This window comes from Phlebotomus papatasi, chromosome 1 (genome assembly GCF_024763615.1).
Source record: "Phlebotomus papatasi isolate M1 chromosome 1, Ppap_2.1, whole genome shotgun sequence".
In the NCBI taxonomy this organism is placed as follows: domain Eukaryota; kingdom Metazoa; phylum Arthropoda; class Insecta; order Diptera; family Psychodidae; genus Phlebotomus; species Phlebotomus papatasi.
This window is the reverse complement of record NC_077222.1, coordinates 73,731,894-73,754,534: the sequence shown is the minus strand read 5'-3', so window position 1 is coordinate 73,754,534 and position 22,641 is coordinate 73,731,894. Positions and strand designations below refer to the sequence as shown.

At 35.1% G+C, this 22,641-nt stretch overlaps 1 protein-coding gene across 1 annotated transcript; it reads left to right on the top strand.

The window, feature by feature from the left end:
• The first annotated feature begins 240 nt into the window (after positions 1-240).
• On the top strand, positions 241-19,941 carry LOC129801586 (importin-5). The gene is made up of 7 exons (XM_055846808.1): positions 241-547; positions 921-1,070; positions 5,047-6,342; positions 9,787-10,356; positions 11,617-12,187; positions 14,778-15,090; positions 18,693-19,941. Exons 1-7 carry the CDS (start codon positions 467-469, stop codon positions 19,012-19,014), a joined length of 3,303 nt encoding a protein of 1,100 aa, XP_055702783.1. The 5' UTR covers positions 241-466; the 3' UTR covers positions 19,015-19,941.
• The last annotated feature ends 2,700 nt before the right edge of the window (positions 19,942-22,641 follow it).

Genomic DNA, 22,641 nt, shown 5'->3' with positions numbered 1-22,641 from the left:
ACAGATGGATATGCTGGAAAATCAAATTTATTTAACAGATTTAAATTTAAATAACTTCCAATCTCCACTATTAGATGGAGCGGAACATAGAAACAGCGAAAGCTTAAGTGTCTTTGCTAAATTGAGATTGAAAAATAACACTGCGAGCGCTGTTATCACAAAGGAGTCCAAGTTCCCTATCACATATCCATGGACATGTCTGTGGAAATTTATTAACAAATCGGTAAGATTTTTTAATTAAAAAAAGTATACCAATTAATATCCTGTATTTCCTCGATAAATAAACGAAATATCTAAGTAGTTTTGTCGCTTGGCCATACGTATTTTTGCTAATCCTTTAAATTCCTTTTTGGTATTGAATGCTGTCCATGGATGTCTGTAGTCGACCTTCAGACAATTCCGCAGACGCCTGTTGTGGCCTAATGACCCTGTAAAGATTTTGACATTTCTTTCAAAAGGCGAAACAATGGCTGGCGACCAAGTGCAGTTTCACCAAATCCTGAATTCCCTTTTATCCGTGGACAATGACGTCCGACAACAGGCTGAGGTATGTAAATCGCGAGTTTAGAAGCGCCCGTGTGGGATACAATGGGTTTTAGGTAGAGTCGCGGAGGATATACGGTGTGAAAAGTGCGTAAAAAATGTGCGACAACAAACAACGTGCTTTCGGGGTGCTTTGAGATTTGCAAAGCGTCGTCATATCACACAATCCCAAAACGTTGCAAATCTCAATGATTCCTCCGGGTGACTCACGCGGCCTCAATATCACGCAGACTGCAGGCAGTGTGACGGGAAGTGATGTGTCCGGGAGTGGAGCATATTTTTTGTTCGTGACATCCGGAACCGCGTCATCCGGACATTTTCCCTCCAAAATGCTCAGGAGAGGATACTAAATTTGGGTTATTTTTGGGGTATTCCAGGAGGCTTACAACAACATGCCAATCGGAGATAAAATCTCACATCTCCTTATGGCCATCTCCACCACGACCCTGGCAGAGGAAGCTCGGTTGATGGCAGCTGTTGTCCTAAGACGACTCCTATCATCAGAATTCCAGGAGTTTTATCCTATGGTGAGTACAAGCCAAATACCATTGACTAGCCTGAACGAGAAAAACTAGCAAGAATTATCTCAATCTCAATTAAAATAATCTTTAAAATTCCCATCTTCAGTAATTTATTTTTTTAATTATTAATTTTTATTCAAGATTCAAATAGAAATTATGTAATTTTCTTTAATTGCATCTTAAATCATATTCATATTAAATTAACAACCGATTATTCATGAGTTATATCTAAAACAATTATTAAATTTATCTTATAATTTATTATTAAAGATAAGCACTCAGTTGTGTACAAATATTTGTAGTTTTTTTAAAAATAATATTTGGAATTATCCCAAAACTTCTTCCCCGAATTGATTTAAAAAATTCACAGAGCGTCTTAGTGTGTTAAATCAATTGGGTGATCTGATAAGCAAGGTTTATCAAGGAAAAAGAGCAAACCTGAACTCAGAAGACAGTTCATTGAGTTATTGCTTTAATTTTGGCATTGGAGCATTCCCAAAGAGCCACGTAGATTTCAATCTTACAGCTTCAAATTTAAAACTAGAGTAATCGAAATCGAGAGCTTTTCCGAGTTGAGATTTTTAAAAAATGAATTTTACGAGAATGTAGCAAAATGCGGAAAGCTGAAAAATTCAAAATTCGATTACTCCTAAGATTGAAGATGCTGCCGATTTTAATGTTTTAGCACCGAGGCTATAGATCCCACATCAACCTTCTTTAAAGTCCCCAACGTTTCAACGAATCCGTATGAAAAATATAATTGGGAAATAAAAAGCTTAATGGCATGAAATTCTAGCCTTGCACAATACTTAAACTCAATAGATACCACCGATACCACCGTTTTGCTCTGAAGGTTATGCCGGCTTCAGACTGGAGGTTTAGCACAGTTCCCGAAGCTCTCAAAAATCTTAATAACAAGCAATTTTATTGATTTTTGAAATTCTAATTTGCCCTTAATATTCAATTCTAAATAACAATTTCCTAAAAAATCATGCTTGATGAGGAATTAGAGGAGTTAAACCAGATAGTTAAGCCTTAGGTCCGAACAAGGGTCCGAAGCCTGTATTAGTCACCAACGCTAAGACGGCGGTTGACGCTATCTTTTTCTTCAATTGTTTGTTTAAACCGTTTCTGTGCTTTCAAAGGATTATCTCAATAGCACACATTGTGACTGTAAATATAAAATAAATAAATTAATTAAATAAAATAAATATATTAAATAAAACTAGTTCTTGAATATAGACAGCTGCAAGTAGTGATTTTAAATCTCAACAAAATACACAGTTAAGAAAGAACACTAAGGCCTATTTGTCGGATAGTATACTTTTGGCTTTTGGCTTCCTCTTAAAGAGGATAAATATCAGCACGAGTGAAATTTCCGATAGTGTTTATAGATTTATGTACTTTATTCAGCATTTGGTACACAAAAATAGAACAATAGACTGACCAGTAGCAAGGTCTAAAAGTGTTTTTCTGACCACCTCAATACACAATAATAATAATAATAAGATTAGATATTTAGGGAAAATTATTCATTGCATTTTGAGAAATTACTAAAATTTCTTGTTATTTAGAAGAGGTAGATCTATGCATACGGGGCTCGACCATTCTGAAACCCGGCAAAGGCTTTTTTGGAGTGGAATTAAAAACTTTAGAATCTTTCGAAAAAAAAAATTAAACTTCATTAAATTAACTTTTGACCTTAAAAAATTAACTGTAAAAAAGTGTTTAGATCATAAGTTTCATATAGGTAACACACTATGAACTCTCTCCGGATGCGACTGGGGGTGTAATCCTTCCAGAACAGGAAAATTCTTTGCCAAAGTTTTCGGCGTTTCAAAGCGCTTTCCTCAGTAATCAAACCTATGATCTGTCTATGATTACCTACTACTCCAGTTGAGGACACAGTAAAATTCGGGAATTTGTCGAAGGGACACCTTCTTGGACATAGATCTGAAGTAATTTGTCCAGGATTATGATTGTCCAGGAGCACCGATTTATCTTCTAAGTAAGATTTAGCTCTAAATACGCGTCAAGGTGCCTTCCTTGCTTACAGTAATCATATAGATGTCTGTATTTATGAACGAAATAACCGATTGGATTATTCCCCCAAACACATTCGAAAATTTAAAAAAAAAACTATATTAAAACTGTTTTAGAAATAAATGAAAAATGTGAATTTTAAATAGGTTTTTGGGGTTTTTGTTACATTTTGCCCCAAACTGCCCTACTGCTCACCTTTAATTTTTGACAAAGTAAAATCAATTTTTGAGGCATGAAGGCCATGAAGGCAAAGTGCTATCAAAACTTCCTCTGGAAAGGTCAATGAATGCGAAGATTTTTTGAAGATCGAACTCAATATTCCTAAACGTTTGACAGGTTTTACCTCTAGATTTCTTTTTGCAAGAAAAACGGATAAATGTTTCCTAACATCGGAAACAAACCTTCAGAATATCATAATTATATCAGTTAGGGGGAGTTTTTTGTAATTTTAGAGCAAAATAATTAAGACGACTTCTACTACTTTAAATCTATTTGCAGAAATTACTTGATTAATTAAGTCCCTAAATCCTTGTTTTTTTTTGTATCAATAAATTAACCCTTTAACGACGAGGCAGTTTTCGCTGACCGAAAGTTCGTAATAAAAATGAAACCGATAAAAAAACTTGTACAACGTCTTACATCTAACCCTCGAAAAGCAAACAGAGTCTGATTTGGTGTATTTTTTGTCTCTATGAACGATAGGGACAAAAATAGCCCAAAAATCTAAGTAATTTTTCTGACGATACCAATAAGTGATAATTTTCACTCTAACGAAAAATATTATGTTTGAGTATTGTAGTTTCCTTTTCCAGAACGGTTTTGCTTTAGAAAACTGGAAGTATAAAAAATAATTAAAATTGATTTTCAACATGACAATTTAAAAATTCGTCATTTTTTAGCTCAAAAATTTACTATAAAGCAAATAGCTGGAGACTTCAAAAAAATATCCTAGATTCCTTCAACCTTCTATTTTGCAATTACGTACAAACATAAGAAAGAAATTACTTTAGGTAGCCAGGAAAAATTATTTTCTTTATGGGACACCGGTGTTCCAATCGTCCTTAAGCTTGCTTTTAAACGAAGGTTATTTCATAAATGCACCCCACTGTGCTATGCAGCGGCGAGTCTTGCAAAATCTCCCCTTGAGGTACTTGCTTTGAGGTACGTGGTATTGGCAATAATTTAATAGAAGTCAAAGGGTTATCAAGTAAATATTAATGGTTGATGAAAAATAAATTAAAAAAGATATTATATCAAACTCGTCTCACCGCAGAGTTTTATGATATGTTGTCAGGAATTTAAGGAAACATCGTCAGTTGCTTTACAATGCGAAAACGTTTTGCTAATGAAGTTACTTTACAATAGCTAATGTTTAGTTTTCTTTTATATAATTCATGATAGATAGACTTTATGAAAACCTTCATTGTACTTTAGTACTCCTCCTTGTGTTCTCTTGATAGCAATATTTCGTTTTTTGGAGATTTTACTCAACAGATCTTCTCCTTATTTGTGTTGTGGAACTGTTATTAAAAATAGAGACACAATCTATTAAAATGAAAATTAAATTCACTAAACAGTTTCACTGTAACACTAGGTATTTTTAAAGATGTCCTTGAAAAATCTGCACAGACAGCACTTTATATTTATCAATAACAAAACAGCTGATTGAGCTTCCGAAGAGTTATTTTTGTGCGCCAGAAGGTAGGCAATTTCCACTGAGAAAGCTAAGTGTGCTATTTTATGCGCCAGAAGGTAGGCAATTGTCACTGAGAGAGAGTTCAATGCGATATTTTGTGCGCCTGAGATTAGGCAAAATGACACGGCGAGAAAGCTCAGTGAGATATTTTTATTTCGAAAAAACAGTTTCGAATCAAAAGACCCCATATAAATGCCGCCTAATGGGTTAAGCAAAACAATTCAATTCTTGTCTTTTCTCTAGCTTCCGCCGGATTGTCAGGTGCAACTAAAGCAGCAAATAGTAGCGCTTGTGCAGCAGGATGAATCACCAAACATGCGTAGGAAGATCTGTGAGGTGGCAGCTGAGGTGGCGCGCAATTTGATTGACGACGACGGCAACAATCAGTGGCCAGACTTCCTGACGTTCCTCTTTCAGTGCGCCAGCACGACAAACTCAACTCTCCATGAGGCAGCATTGCAGATATTTGCATCAGTTCCGGGTATCTTTGGCAATCAGCAGAGTCAGTATTTGGAGGTGATCAAGCAAATGCTGACCAAGTCAATGAGTCGCGAAGCCACACCAGAAATTCGTTTTCAAGCTGTACGAGCTGTAGGGGCTTTTATTTTGGCACATGAGAAGGAGGTGAATATCCAGAAGAGTTTCACGGATATCCTGCCAAGGATGATCTTCATCATTGCTGAGAGTATTGAACAGCAGGTGGATCAGACACTTATAAAATTGCTGATTGATTTGACGGAATCATGTCCAAAATACCTCAGAGCTCAGATTGAAGCTATCTTTGAGATGTGCATGAAAGTTTTCCGGAGTCAGGATGTTGATGATGCCTGGAGGCATATGGCATTGGAAGTGATGGTGTCTCTGTCGGAGAATGCTGCAGCAACTGTCCGGAAGCGTTGTGACAAATTCATCGTGGCTCTAATTCCGCTCGTATTGCAGATGATGACAGATCTTGAGGATGATGATTCTTGGTCAGTGTCAGAAGTTTCGGAGGATGACAACAGTGATAATAATATTATCGCTGAGTCCTCACTGGATCGTCTAGCCTGTGGCCTAGGGGGCAAAGTTGTCCTTCCGCAAATCATTGGGAGTTTACCCACAATGCTAAACAGTCCAGATTGGAAGCAGCGTCATGGTGCTCTGATGGCCATCTCGGCTGTAGGCGAGGGATGTCACAAGCAAATGGAAGCCATTCTGGAGGATATCATGAATGGAGTCCTCGTTTACTTACGTGATCCCCATCCCCGTGTCCGTTATGCTGCTTGCAATGCCATCGGACAAATGTCAACGGACTTTGCACCGGTGTTTGAGAAGAAATTCCACGAACAGGTTGTTCCTGGACTTCTCAGTCTCCTCGATGATGTTGACAATCCACGTGTACAAGCACATGCCGGTGCTGCTTTGGTGAACTTTAGCGAGGATTGCCCCAAGTCCATTCTCACGCGCTATCTCGATGCCATTATGACAAAGCTAGAGTACATTCTCAAGATGAAGTTCAAGGAGTTCTGCGAAAAAGGAACCAAACTCGTCCTCGAACAGGTCAGTTTATTAGTTTTTTCTTTCTTTTTTTCCTTCAATTGTGCCCATAAACCTGAATTTTTATCGATTCTTAGACCATTTACTGTGAAATATTGTTGTCGCAGAATTGCCAAAAAAAAAACACCCACCCACTCTTTCACATTGCTTTCCACTGTGGAATTGCGTTGTATAGTTTCTTATCGTGCCAAGTTCAAAAAGTCATTAATTTTTCTTTAAGCAAGCAAATATTGCATTTTTGGACTCGTTAAAAAAACATTACAATATTTCTTAAGAGTTATTGTGTAATCTAAAAAGCAAAAGTACTTTGTTTACTTTATGCATCAAAACATTACTCCGGCGCATTGATGGTTACAATTATTGAATGCATGAATGATTAGTTATGGAAAATAATGGAATCGCGCTATTGAACTTGTTAGGCAAAAATCATAACAATGAACAAAAATACAGATTTTGTGCTTGATTTGTTTCGGAACAATCAAAATGATATTAGGGAAACCAGTAATGTGCTGGAAAAACTTACAACTTAAGCTGAAAAACGACTTAGCGTAATTGCAATCAAAATAATGATTTGACTAAATTCCCATCAGATTCCCACTAAATAAGCCGTTTCTCGGTATCCAAACTTTGCGCAGTGCTCGAATTCAGGAGAAAGAGCACTCAGTGAATTATCTTTTCGTAGCACACAAGTTTACTGCCGATTAAATTGTTCCATAAAAGGGATGGCAAAGCGTCCCAGGCTTTGCGAAATGCTCGAACTCGTGACTAAGATGCTATATAACCTCAAAACTACTTTCGCATCATTTACCATTTACCGGTTCTCAACCGATTTGAACCGATTCATAAATCATTCAAAAAGATTCTCCAAAATTGTTTAAAAAGCAATAGAATTGATTTACGGATAAAAATTATTTATCAGCTATGAACCGGTTCAGAGCCGATTGGAACCGGTTTATTTTTATAGGAAATTCCAAGACCTTTCCAACGAGCCCAAACATGATACCTTTCGCTTGATAAATGAGCTCTCTATTGTCTTTTTAAGCTTTGACCTTGAAAAACCGTTATTAGGAATGATTCAACGGTATTTTCGTATATACGACTTATGGGAGAGGGGGCTCCTCCGAAGGTCCCAAGTGGCTATCTTTTACCGTTTGGCCTCTAGAGCTGGCGACAGTCGGACGGACAGACGGACAAACAGCATGACGACATTTCTCAGAAATCATCTGAAACGTGAAGATTTGTTGACAAGTGTCCTCCGGGGGGTGGAAATTTTGAGAGGTGAAAAAATCGAAAGATTATATATACTGAAGAATGAATTTTAGAATGTTTTGGAATGCGTAACAAACATACGGACAAATACAAAAAATAAGTTCGAGAAATATTACGGATACTTTATCGAATCATTGTTGATTGAAACTGGCATGTTGACTTTTATATATATGGAGCTATTTGAAGCCAATTTCCTAAATTGATCTCGGACTCAGCTCACAGAGCTCCGAATAAAAAATGTATTTAAACAGAAATTGAGTATATTATCCCTCCACCGATAAGGGATTTTATAATATGAAAAAACTTCTCACATTTTAGATATTTAGCGTAACGGTCGCTAGTGCAAAAAAAAATCCCATTTCAATTTAAGTAGAAGTATGAGACAGTGGCTTCAAATTTCAGGAAACTTACCAGGTGCTTGATTGAAACAGTTGCCGCCTGATTGGGAATTCCAAGTCCTTTCAAAAAAAAAATCCAAATTTAAGCAAATCGGTTGAGAAATATGCCCTATAAAATGGTTGAACTTTAACCTTTAAAAACTCAATATTGAAATGTTTTTCGGTCATATGTGTCTATTTACGAAATATTCACCTTATTACCTCTATTACCTTATTACCTATGAAAAAAAAATCTAGGAATCGTTTTTGATAAAACCAAAAAAACATGATTTTGGAGAGGTAGAAGCCGGATGAAAGAATAAGGAAAAAAAACTTCTAGGGATAATCTTCATTTATGGGGAGGAGGGGGTCACCGAAAATCGGAAGTCGATATCTCTAACCGATTGTGCTCCAAGGGCTGCAAGTCGGTGACAAGCTCTCTCTATGAGTTCGAGCAGTAATAAAGATCATAAAATCCGAAAACGAATAGTTAACTTATCAAACAAGTTCATTACCCTGCAGTATTTGACTTCTAGCCTTGCTTACAAAGCACAGGAAATCACCACACCAGCTGGGCTCTATTTCGCTATCAGGTGGAAAATATCGACAACACCCACATTTTTCCTACACACCTCCCCTTCTCCACCAAAACCACGTTTTTGGGGAATTATTGGAGAACTCGTCGTGCGTTTTTTTTTTTTTTTACTTTTTTAGATGTGTTTTGGGGGTCACCTATCCAGTTTTAATCGATTCTGTGCCGGTAATCGGAGGCAACCAAAATCCCAAATGTTCAGAATCCTGAAAGGGATGAAATTCGGGATTTTGGCATTCGGGATTTTGGCTTTCGAGATTTTGGCATTCAGGATTTTGGCTTTTGGAATTTTAGATTTTGACCGGGACCCGTTTTTTATTCCCAAATATCTTACATTACTTACAAATGAAACACACATTGTAAAAGATAGTTCGTTACAATCGACGAATAATTTTCAAAATATCATTTTATTTTGGGGTGACGATAAAACTTTCAAGGCCGATACATGGTTCACTTACCTTATTCCATTTTATTTTTGTTATGGCTCTTTTTGTAAAGTTTAAGCAATAAATATGTAAATTTTTACTTCGATACAATTTGAATATAAAGCATATTTAAATTTTGTTCTGTTTTATCTTAAAGATCTAAATAATTATAAAATTTTAAAATTAAACAATTTTTAATGAAGAAGGTCAATTCTTCTGTAGAAGTTTGAATATAAAAAAAATTAATTAACATTTAATTATTTTGCAGGGGATAACATGTCTATATTCTAGCTAGGTCAATATTAAATTTTTACAAGTTCAAGACTAATTTAATGCACATTATTACCAGTGAATATTATTTTTCCATATAATTACTTTTAATTACAGCAAAATATTTTATTCTAATCACAAAGTCTTAAAAAAAGTTCTATTACGACCTTCCAAAGAATATTGATGATTCTTTGCAAACAGCCTTTCTGACTTGTAAAATTACCATAACGAGATGGTAAGAATGTTACAAACTCATCACCATCTTTTGAATACCGCGCAGAATATATTTTACGTTTTGCCCTAATCAGGATATTGTGTTGAATTTACAAAGTATCCTTTACTTATTGTGAAACTTTTTAGATAAGCCATGAAGAAATTCAGATTGAGTGAATTTTCCAGAAAAAAAATGTGGGTTTATCACAAAGTTTTCTGTTTGGCAAAGTGTCGCAACAATTTTGCTGTACATTTATGTATATGTATTAATTTGTAAAACAAATGCATTCTGCGATAACAGGTAGTAACAACAATTGCCTCTGTGGCTGATACGGCTGGGAAAGAATTCATAACATACTACGATCGCCTTGTGCCATGTCTCAAGTATATCATTCAGAATGGCAAGACAGACGATATGAAGATGCTGCGTGGGAAGACAATTGAATGTGTAAGCCTAATTGGACTGGCTGTTGGTCCGGAGAAATTTGTACCCGATGCCAGTGACATTATGGATATGCTACTTAAGACGCATACCGAAAATGAGCTGCCCGATGATGATCCACAGACGGCTTATTTGATTTCGGCCTGGGCGAGGATCTGTAAGATCCTGGGCAAGCAATTTGCTCAGTATTTGCCGCTGGTAATGGGCCCGGTAATGCGAACGGCATCCATCAAGCCAGAAGTTGCTCTTCTGGACAATGAAGAAATTCAGGATATTGAAAGTGATGCAGATTGGCAATTTGTCAATTTGGGAGAGCAACATAACTTTGGTATTCGTACGGCTGGATTGGAAGATAAAGCGTCAGCTTGTGAGATGCTCGTGTGCTATGCACGAGAATTGAAGGAAGACTTTGCCGATTATGCTGAAGAGGTAATTAAAAAAAAATATTTACTTTTTTTAAATTTAGTTAGACGCCCGAAAATTAAATTTATATTTTCTCGTACAATTTTAAAGATAGAAAGCTGTAACCTGGGAGTTTTCATTAGAATGTTGTAGGGCATATATAGGGGAAAGGCTCATAATTTTGTCCAGTTTCTTATTTTGGACACTTTGAGGATAAAATTGGACACTAAAAATAAATTGATTAAAATGATTGATTTTTATTCAAATATTTGATGAATAATGAATTCTATCTAAATATTTGTTCTTTTTGGAAGATTTTAACACTAAATATGTTAAATTTTGAATATGATTTGAGTTGAAAGTGCTTTGCTGAAAATTCAGCGTGAGCAATTGCTTACGAGAAATATGACAGAACTTTATGTTTACTTCAGTCTTATTAGCTTTGGTGAAGTACTAACAATGTTTCTTCGTTTTTTTTTTGAGTGATATTATTGAATATTCATTGAATATTGTGTTGATTTACGTTAGTGGTGATTTGTACATTTGACCTGAAGTGAGATTTGCCTTGTGGATTACATTTTTCCCGTGAAAAATGGGAAATTTTTTAAAACATTTACCAGTGATGTGATACTCCTTATTTTGGACAGGTGTTTTTCTCACGAAATTTCTTGAAGTTTTAGCTTTTGTGATGACTAGGTTGGACAAATGCCTGGAGAAACAAAGGAGCATAATCTCTACGAAAGAAATGTAGCGAAAAATGCCTTGAAAGGCTCCCGAAAAGGCCAGGGAATGAGCGAATCCGCACGTACTTGGAGTACCGAAGTCAACTCACTTTAATGAATGATATGGAAAGTTTCCGGGCTTCTTGTGACATTCTACGTTTCCCTTACATGAACAGGAAGAGGACTTGGGAAAATTCGTTCATGAAATGAAGAACAATGGGCATCCTGTTGAGGCGGATTAGCTGTCCAAATTTACAGCCAAGATGTCCAAATTAATAACCAAGTTGTCCAAAATAAGAGTCAAATTCACCTCTACATATCAATTCATTTTTAAACGTATTAAAACTAATTTTAGTAAACACAAAGACGATAAGCAGCTTGCCAAGTTCCTAAACAAACCTTCTGAAAAGAGAGTAACAAAAAAAGCCAATTAGTATTGAAAATATCGCACTTCAAACTTGGAACATCGATGTTTATAAGCAGACTGTCCAAAATTATGAGCCCTTACCCTAATTCTTTAATTATTTTATTTTTAATTTAATAAATTAAATATTGTCTATTGCAGGTGGTTCGTTTGATGGTGCCCATGTTGAAGTTTTACTTCCATGATGGTGTTCGCACAGCTGCAGCTGAATCGTTGCCCTACCTCCTGGATTGTGCAAAGATTAAGGGACCGCAGTACCTTCAGGGAATGTGGCAGTATATCTGCCCTGAACTCCTCAAGGCCATCGATTCAGAGCCCGAAGCTGAAGTTGTGCCCGAATTGCTGCATTCCTTCTCCAAGTGTGTCGAAACTCTTGGACCCAATTGTCTCTCCAATGATGCAATTGAGCAGGTGCTGCAGTTGGTGAACAAATTCATGGAGGAACACTTCCAGAAGGCAGAAAAACGGGCACAGGCCCGAAAAGAGGAGGACTACGATGATGGGGTTGAGGAACAATTGGCTGAGGAAGATAGTGTCGATATGTATTTGCTTTCACGCCTCGCTGATGTAATGCACGCCCTCTTCGTCACTTACAAAGCCGGCTTCCTCCCCTATTTCAGCCAATTGATTCCGCACTTTGTGAAATTGCTCGATCCATCGCGTCCGTGGTCTGATCGACAGTGGGGACTGTGCATTTTTGACGACTTAATTGGTGAGTCAAATTAATTTTATTTGAATTTAATAGCCAAACATGTTTTCTTAGACACACCCGGTTTATTTGTATAAAGGAGTTATTGACATTCCACACTTACAAAATATTCGCAGAACATATTATATTGGACAAAGAAATCCAATTCTTCAAGGTCAGTTCTGGGTCATAAGAAAATATCCAATTTTATCCAAGAAATTAGATTTCCCAAAGAATTAAAATAAATGTAGAAACCGCTCTGATGGTCTGACCTAGAGAGCGCCCACAGAGCTGGGGTAAGTTTAAATAGCCGAGACAGCGACAACTGAGCGATAACTATTTTTTTACACTTCGTGTCTCGGCTATGACCTTTTTTTTGGTAATTATTGAGGAATTACCATTTTTCGTTCCGAAAGCTCCTGGTGCTCCAAACATTTTTATTCTCGCCACATTGTATAAATGATCGTTTATTTTTAAATCATTAAACCGCCAAATTGAAGAGCCAAAGTACATCTAAAATTGTTCATTGATAGAAAATTCATCCAGGAATGATAAAATATGCTAAATTTGCTATAAATTCAATTTTGGTAATATCAAAATTGTTTACAATTTTCGTGATTCTAAAATTAACACTGATTGATTGTTATTATTTGATAACAAATAATAACCTCAATCATTAAACTAATATTTTAATTATTAATTCAGTAATTTATATTTTTATTCCTTATTATGCTCAAATTAATATTTGCATTTTGTCAGGTAGTAATTTAAAAAAATATATAAAAAATTAAAGAAAAACATTATTAAAATTTTGATGTTTTATGCGGATTATTGCTTAAATTTCAATGAAGCAGTCTGACATTTTATATAAATTTTATATGAAACTTAACTTTCAATTCATTCCGAAGGATAAAATCGACGCTAAGACAATGTAAATTTAAAAATTTTACAGAAGAATATTTTATAAAAGTTCTAACATATTTTGGTGATCTTTTGAGTAATTTATGAAACGGTTTAAATCGTTTGTGAACCGGTAAATGATACGTGTCATATCAAGCTATTTTTTCTGTATAGAATCTAAATCTCGAGTTCGCATATTTCGCGAAGCTGGAACGCTTTGTCACCCTTGAAGCCATGAAGCCTAAAGGCTTCTGCAGACTTAGGGAGTTAGTCAAAAAATGCGTTTTTAAAGAAAATTCCCCTATCATTGTGAACAGGAACGTCAAATTAAATAAAAAGAAATTTTGACGCAAATTCCTTTTGGTGTGTGTGTAGATGCCATAGGGTAAATTAAGCTAATTCAAAACCTGCTCTAAATGGAAATTTTTCGCTACTCCAAATGGAAACGTCACTGTTTTCATGTCAAATACAGTACTAAATTACTATATTTATATATTTTCTATGCCTCAGTTTCATTATTTAGTTAATTTTGCTCCAAATAAAGCGAAAATCCATTTATTTTCAAAATTTTAATTTGTAAATTTCTCAGAAAAATTAAAAGTGTACCTTTTCACCATTGAATTTTTCATCGACCATGTTTTCCAGTGAAAAACACAATAAAGTGACTGTTATTTATTCTTTTTGTTTAACATTTATGTCATATTTCTGGTTAATTTTAGTTAAATTAAGTGCTAATCTTTATTGTTAAAGTTACGTGAAGTTTTCAAATAAAATAATTACCTATTTCGTGAACAAAAAGGGTTTTTCTGAAGTGTCTGCAAATGCTTCAATAGGAAACCACGGAAATATGATTTTTTGGAGAGATTTTCTTATTGTTTTAGATGAGAAAAGAGAAAAGACCAGGAATAAGAATAAATTCTGCACTCAAGAGCAACTCAACAAGGTTTTGGAAGCCTTTCGTCGCGGTTTCAGTTACACTGTTTGTTTCCAATTAGAAATTTTCCCTTGTCTCCATTTGGATTAATATGTTTCCAATAGAAGCATTTTACACTCGCGTATTTTTCTTGTATTTAAGAAATTTTCAAATTATATCTAAAGAATTTTCACTAAACAGTAACATTCTAGAAGAGTCAACGAGCAAATTTATGTAATTTTCTTCAGAAAAAAAATGAACTTAATGTGTTGAATCTTCCTGTCAAAGTTAAAATGTCTGAAAATGGTTTTGAATTAGGACATTTACCCTAGGCTTTAGTCAACGTTGAAAACTTAATTTTGTTATAAATTTTATTTTCAAATATTATAAGTTTTGTTTTTTTTGTTGGAAAATGTTAAAATCCCTTAGGTACTTAATGTAACATTAGCTAATGAAATTCAAAACGCTACAAGAAATATCGCACTAAAAATATGACGACAATTATTCGGTAATTTTCTAAAGTATCTCTCGTGGGATAATTAAGTTCATTTGTACCTACACTGTACACTAATTAGAGTAATTTGTGATGACTGATGAATTCTGCTCCTGAAAATGAGTAAATAGTCATCAATTTCAAAGGAACTTTGTAACTATAGAGAACCTCATTTTGTTTAACCTTTCGGCATTATTCGCGTGAAATGTGGGTGTACATTAGAATTGACTATGACAAAAGGTGAAATTTGATTCTATCTTCTCTAGCATATAGTTGACAATGCGTTGCTTTTTTTCTGCGTATTGCAGAGTTCACTGGACCTATGTGCGCTGAATATCAACACTTCTTCTTGGAACCTATGATTCAGTATGTGACAGACAAGAAACCGGAGGTTCGGCAAGCAGCAGCGTATGGATGTGGCGTGATAGGTCAGTTTGCCGGTGAGCAATTTGCTATGGCATGCGCTCAGATAATTCCACGTTTGGTGGAGGTGGTGAATACACCGGGTAGTCGTGAGCCAGAAAATGCCAGTTCCACTGAAAATGCCATCTCTGCAATCACCAAAATTCTCAAATACAACAATACAGCCCTCACAAATACAGATGAGATAATCAATTTATGGTGAGTACAAAAATCATGCATTATTTGAAAAAGTATAAAAATTTACAAAATTTTCAAACTGGGGTTGACCAGCATTTGAAATTTTTCTTAGCAAATAATTTGTGAGAAAATTCTATGATTAATTTAAACTGATAAGTCTTTCAGTGAATACAGAGATGTTATTGGAACTTATTATAGGGGTGACTGAAAGTTACTTTTGTTTCAAACTAGTAGAACATTTCCTAAGACTTTTAAGTTTATAATAGTTTGGGCAAAATAATTTACTCATTGAATTTGCCCTTTTTGGCGAACTCTTCCCTGATATCAAAATCTCATGTCGTCCGATCGCGCTCAAACTTTGTCAAAATGTGTTTCATCACTTCCTATCACGAATATTGTAGAAGTCAGTTCTTCTATAAAATTGTAGCGATCATAATTTTTAAAATCCATGAGTTATTTCCTCTCAATAGAAGGGGATCGAGTGGAGAACGTTGGTAGGAAGAACGAGATAGTCTTGGGAGTGCCACGGAAGGGTGAGCATCAGGCTCCGAGTTCTGCGTCTCAGGAAGTGGATTTAGTCGTCCAAGAGCCCGGGATAGCAATATTTGGGTGATTAAAAAACTTTCCCGGTTGCCCGCTATTACACGCTTATTATCTTCAAAACTAAAATAAATCGACTTCCAGCTATACAGTACAGGGCAAAATTGTATCAATGTTTCACGGTTCTCTATAAAAAAAATTATTATCTCAGGATCTAATTTATATTTCGCCTCAAACTTTTTTTCTTGGAAAGCCCTATTATAAAGCTACAAAATATGCCTGATAAGATTTTTTTGACAACAGGACTAGGGGAAATCGCCCATGCTTTACACGGTTTCAAGCTTTACAATGACTAAATTTTTCCTGTGTGTTTTTCATTAAATGTGACTCATCTGATCCATATTTTAAAAACCAGGGGAAAGTGTCTTGTTTTTAAAATACATTGCGGAGTCGCATTTATTCAGAAACATAGGAAAAATTTAATCCTTATAAAGCTTGGGACCGTAGTCCCAAGTTTTATAAGGACTTGAGCTTTATAAGGCCCTTGAGACCTGTAGTCCTTATAAAGCTTATAAATCATGGGCACTTTTCCCTAATATGTTTTTTACGGCCTTTTAAAGAAAGGATGCACTGGTACAATTTTGTCCCTTGTTCTGAAACGCAACTTTATGGTCTAAAATTTTATTTTACGGATTATTTACGTTAATAGGAGTGCAAATTATGACATCCGGCCGTTATAAACGCATTTTTCATTATTACTTCCGGTATTTTTCCCTTACATCTTAAATTATGGCTAATTTAATCAAAATACACTCCGATATGCAAAATATGTATCAATAATGGATTTTGGTCCAACAAAATGGTTTAAAAACATTGCGTACACCGTATAACAGTGATCAGACTACATATCCATGCTTAATCCAGTTATAGAATTATAAAATCCGGACGCCAACCAAACTTTATTACAGTATTTGGTTCAAAAGTTCACTTTAACCCTTTAAGGACGAGAAGGTCAAAAAATGAGGGTCTGAGAAAATCACCTTTTCTGACTTTTTAGGCCAAAACATAGCTTGAGAAGGCCGTAGGAAAAATTCCATTTTTGGGTCACCGGTGACCCAATCGTTCTTAAGGGGTTAGGCGAGTCCTAAGCTATTGACTAGCCTGCAAAACTAATCAAAATCGATCTCCTGAGCAACCTGTCGCAGTCCTGCTTGGTGCTGGGAGTCTAGTGAAATCTGGCATCGAGGGTAGAAAAGTTCAAATTTTCTCAGATAGTAGAGCTGCGATTCTTTCCGTACAGAAGTAGATCTTGAAAATTTCGAAAATCTATTTGAAGATCCAAAAAAGAGACTTTCTTACTTCTTAATACTTTCGCAGGGTGGCGGAAGCTACATCCTGTTAAATAGAGGAATATTACTTTCACAAAGTTGTAGAGCGGTAAATTTCCTATAAAACTGCGCTAATTAGGAATTTCTGAAGCGCTCGAGTTGCTTGTAAAAAAATAAAATATCTGTTTTGTGACTTTTTGCCCAGTCTCCACTATACATTCAGGCGTATTTCAAAAATGAATTCATAAATTAACTCCCAATCAGGGGGGTGCCATTAGCTCTGAAAAATGCGACCAGTTTTAGTCTAAATTTTTCCCTGTTTTCGTACACTGAGAAAAAAAGAGGCTGCGATTAACTTTTTTTCGCCATAACTTTAACACTTTTTTAGTGTAAAAATATATCAACATTTTTTAATGTTAATTTTACACCTCTTTAGGGCAAAATCAACACGAAAGAAGGGTAACTTTAACCCCCAATACACCTAAAAAGGGTAATATTTACAACGTTTTAGGATCAATACTGCAGGGTAAAACTAACATTTCAGGAATATTATTTTGACTTTTTCGGATTTTTCTCAGTGTACACATTTCACAAGATATCTCCCAAACAACGTATGTTGCCAATTTGGGGTTTTCGGTTGCCTATTCCATATCAAATTGGCTTTTATTTTGTATTTGTATTTTTGGCTAATTCATTCCACAATGACAGAAAACACTGAATAAACTCCAAAGTTTTTTCGGCACGCTAGAAACATATGGGAAACATAGGAAACGTCATGCCCCTGCTCCCAATGGTAGGCAAACTTGCATAATTGTATGTGCATAATCCCGATGTAATTAATGCCGGGACTGAGTGTATCTTTGTAACTACCCCAGCTTATGTAACATCAGACGAGTGCTAGGCAAAGCGGTGCTGTCTGATGAAGACCTATCAAGATTGAAGCTGCCCTGTTTAATGGAGTTTATCCGAAAAACGAGCTGGCTTGAACCATCTTGTCCTTAACGAAGATTAATTTAATTGGGGAACCATAATGGGCCCAAAATTTCCCATGTGAATGAGCGAGATGACTAGATCTAGATCACACTCATTCTCATTGAAATGTCAAAAACATGTTTACTAAACAAAAGTTATTGTGCGTTGGGCATTATGCTCAGCGCACAATAGCTTTTGTTTTGTAAACATGTTTTTGACATTTCTATGAGAGTGAGTGAGATCTAGATCTAGATCTAGTTATCTCGCTCACACTTATAGAACATTTTGAAAACATGTTTACAAACAAAAGTTATTGTGCGCTGGGCATTATGACCAACACACAATTTTTGTTTTGTAAACATGATTCTGACATTTCAATGAGAGTGAGTGAAATATAGATCTAGTCATTTCGCTCACTCTCATAGGAAATTTTCAAACATATTTACAAACAAAAGTTATTGTGCGCTGGGCCTTACAATTAACTAGTTTGCAAAGAAAAAAATTATATAACTTTCAACTGGTTTCTAGAACATGGATTTGTCAAGAAACTTTTGGCCGACACTGTAAGACGTTTAATAATTTTTCTTTATCGATTTCATTTTGATTGTTGATTTCTGGTCAGTGAAAAGTGTCTAGTCCTTAAAGGGGGGTTCAAATTGACTTAAAAATAATTGTTTTTAATGTAGCAAATAAAATAGTTCTTTAAATATTATGTAAATTTAAGCTATCTAGGGATTTTTGTTGAAAAGTGTAAGATGGAGAAAATGCATTTTTTCTTTGCAGGTTCTCTTGGCTTCCGGTGATTGAGGATGAAGATGAGGCCCCTCACGTGTATGGATATCTGTGCGATTTGATTCAGGCAAATCATCCAGTGATCCTTGGGGCCAACAATGCACATCTCCCGCGAATTTTGTCAATAATATCAGAAGTGTTTGTGCGTGATTTGATTCCTGTGCAACATCCCGATGCAACGAGATTACTGGGCATTGTGAAGCAGCTGGAGCAGAATCCCGAGGTCTTTCAGGCATGTGTCAATGTTTTAACACCAGAACAGAAGCACGCCCTCGAGGAGGCATTCAGGGATATGACGACAACTTCCGCATAAAGGTCAATAATTTCTTATTTCATTTCCCTTTATTAGTTCTTTTTTTTTTAATTATTCCTTCAATTTATGAGGATTATTCGTTGTTTTACTCAACCCATGAGGGCAAAGAAAAAAAAACAGAGAAATAGAAAATAACACGAGGTATATTTTATTGATTTACACATTAATTTTTTAAAAGTGATTGCATGTGGAGAAGGCACATGTCATGTGTTAGAAGTCACCTGGTTGGGGGATTCTGTTTTATTCAAAAGAGATTTTAATGAAAAATACAAAACGTTTAATGTTTCAAAATAACAGTCACACTTATGTAACTATTTTCCAATCACTAGGAATTAGCTGTAGAGAAAAAAAAGAATTAATAAAGATAAATAAGATTTTTCGCTTTAACGCATCAAATTTTTCCCTTTTACCATGGTGACAGAATCCTTTAGAGAAAAAAAATCCCTCCAGAAAATTTGATTTATAAAAACAACTATACATTCAATCACACTATAATTGTTGATAATCAGTTTAAAGTTGTTAAATTTAACTTTGAAATAACTTAAGAAGTTTCAAATTCACATAATTGGCCTATTTTCTCAAAAAAATCAACTTCTTTTCTGTTCTAATGCTGTGAGAAATATTTGAGTTTATATTTCATCTTCTAAAATGGATAAATAATTATATATAACAGAAAATATATAATTAAACTTAAAAAAAAATGCGAGAGAGATAAGAAGATAGTAATCTTTTAATTACATAAATTAATGCTTTGTTGTAACTGCAAAGATGTAAAATTGAAGCGATGAAGAAGAAAGAAAAAGGAAACAACTTGTAACTTAAGAATGTGTGAAGAACATTTATCAAAGAAATGGCATAAACATTTTCCGAGTCCAATTTCGCGTGGAAGCAGATGATGAGAAAAATATAAATGCACGTATTTCTTGACGTATTTGCCTTGTCGATTTGTGCGATCTGAAAAAAGGGTGAAAATTGAAATCAATCATTTGGACATGTAACTTGGGGCCAAAGAGAAGACCAAGTTTTGGCAACCTTTGGAAGTTCATGAGAATTGTGATTCCCAAGTTGACAATTTTGCGAAAAAGAAAAAGTCTGTAGGGGAAAAGCTCATAATTTTGGACAGTTTCTAAATTCGGACACTTTGAGGATAAAATTGGACACTAAAAATAAATTGATTTAAATTATTGATTTTTATTCAAATATTTGATGAATAATGAACTCTATCTAAATATTTGTTCTTTTTGGAAGATTTTAACACTAAATACGTTAAATTTTGAATATGATTTGAGTTGAAATTGCTTTGTTGAAAATTCAGGGTGAGCAATTGCTTACGAGAAATATGACAGAACTTCGTGTTTACTTCAGTCTTATTTAGCTGTGGTGAAGTACTAAAAATTCTTCCTCGCTGTTTTTCAGTGATATTATTGAATATTCATTGAATATTGTGTTGATTCACGTTAGTGGTGATTTGTACATTTGACGTAAAGTGAAATTTGCCTTGTGAATTAGATTTTTCGTGTGGAAAATGGGAAATTTTTTAAGAGGTTCACCAGTGAGGTGATACTCCTTATTTTGGACAGGTGTTTTTCTCACGAAATTTCGCGAAATTTTAGCTTTTGTGATGACTAGGTTGGACAAATGCCTGGAGAAACAAAGGAGCATCATCTCTACGAAAGAAATGTAGCGAGAAATGCCTTCAAAGGCTCCCGGAAAGCTTAAGGAATGCGCTAATCCGCACGTACTAGGAGTATCGAAGTCAACTCGTTTTAATGAATGATATGGAAAGTTTCCGGGCTTCTTGTGACATTCTACGTTTCCCTTACATGAACAGGAAGAAGACTTGGTAAGATTGGTTCATGAAATGGAGAACAATGGGCATCCTATTGAGGCGGATTAGCTGTCCGAATTTACAGCCAAGTTGGCCAAATTAATAAACAAGTTGTCCAAAATAAGAGTCAAATTCACCTCTACATATCAATTCATTTTTAAACGTATTAAGACTAATTTTAGTAAAAACAAAGACAATAAACCCTTGCCAAGTTTCCAAACAATCCTTCGGAAAAGAGAGTACCAATAAAAAATAAGTATTGAAAATATCGCACTTCAAACTTGGAACATTGATGCTTATAAGCAGACTGTCCAAAATTATGAGCCTTTACCCTATAGGTCGTTGTGAGTCAACTTTGCAACACCGATTGTCAAAAACATCCTCGACATTTTGGTCAGAATTTTAGTAAATTTGAGCGGTAATGTCTCCGGCACATCTTTAAATCCGAACCTTTAAATCCTGAAACTTTAGATTTCGACTTTTAGAGCAGAATCACATTGACAGTAAAATGCTCACCGTCACCGTCAAAGCCCTCACCGTATTTCGTTGATTTACGCATTTTCATTGCAATTCTTACGCAAATTTTCCATTACGATATTACCTTGTCTCATACTCGGTAGCACTAGGTAAAAATAGTATAAGAAAATTGAATAAATAAAACGAAAATGCGATAAACGGTAAGCAAAAAAACTGTAGGATTTTTTTGCTACAGTTTTTCGTACAGTTTTTTTGCTCACCGTTTATTGCATTTTCGTTTTATTTCTTCAATTTTCTTGTATTATTTTCACCTAGTGCTACCGAGTATGAGATAATGTAACAGGGTAATTGAGAATTTGAGTAAAAATAACAATTAAAATGCGTAAATCAACGAAATACGGTAAGGGCTTTGACGGTGACGGTGAGCATTTTACTGTCAATGTGATTCTGCCCTTAGACCAAGAAAATTTCATGAAATTAAAATTATCACCTCTTTTTTTCTCAGACGTCTTGCGTAATGCACATCCTAATCTTTCGCACTAATTAATTTGGTGTGGTGTTTAAAAAAAAGAAGAAAAGTGCGAAATAGTGGCACAGACATGTGCACTATGTTTGAGAAAGAAAGAGATGTGAATTTTGATTTCATGAAAGTTTGCTAATCTAAAACGAAACGTATTCATTCCGTTATGTATTTTGGATCAGGAAAATTCTAAAACATATCATTTCTTTCCTTTTCTTTCTCAAATGTTCCGGGTCCAGGTGAAAATCCTCAAAGCCAAAACTCCAAAAGCCTAAATCCTGGAAGCCAGAATCCCAAAAAAGTCAAAATCACAAAATGGCAAAATCACGAATGGGTCGAAATCCCGAAAGCCAAAATTTCGAAAACCAAAATCCCGGAAGCCTAAATCTTAAATGCTAAAATACCGAGAGCCAGAATCCTGAAAAGCCTAAATCACAAGAATACAAAATTCCTCATGTGTCGAAATACCGAGAGCTAAAATTCCGAAAGCCAAAGTCCTGAAGGCCAAAACCCTAAACGCTGAAAGGCAAAGTTTCTGTTATTCTTTTCTGAAAATTATTCTACATATTGTGCTCCGTATAATTTCGTCTCTCTCAGAATTTTGGCTTTCCGAATTTTGCTTGGCATCAAGAGTGACCTATCCCATTTTTTCAGAATCATCTTTTTCTTTCAAACATCACAACAAATTCAATTTAATTGAATTTATTTTGAGTGCAAAAGCGTGAGATAGATATTTTCAAAAAGTTCGAGAAAGAAAAATTGTGAATTTTGATTTTATTAAATTTTCTTTATTTAAAAGCTG

What these genes read in the sequence shown, in the direction of transcription:
- LOC129801586 (XM_055846808.1), top strand. Translation starts at nt 467, where the DNA reads ATGGCTGGCGACCAAGTGCAGTTTCACCAAATCCTGAATTCCCTTTTA. An exon ending in CCAAACTCGTCCTCGAACAG is followed by an intron (nt 6,343 to 9,786) that starts GTCAGTTTATTA and finishes CTGCGATAACAG; the next exon opens with GTAGTAACAACAATTGCCTC. An exon ending in TTGCCGATTATGCTGAAGAG is followed by an intron (nt 10,357 to 11,616) that starts GTAATTAAAAAA and finishes TGTCTATTGCAG; the next exon opens with GTGGTTCGTTTGATGGTGCC.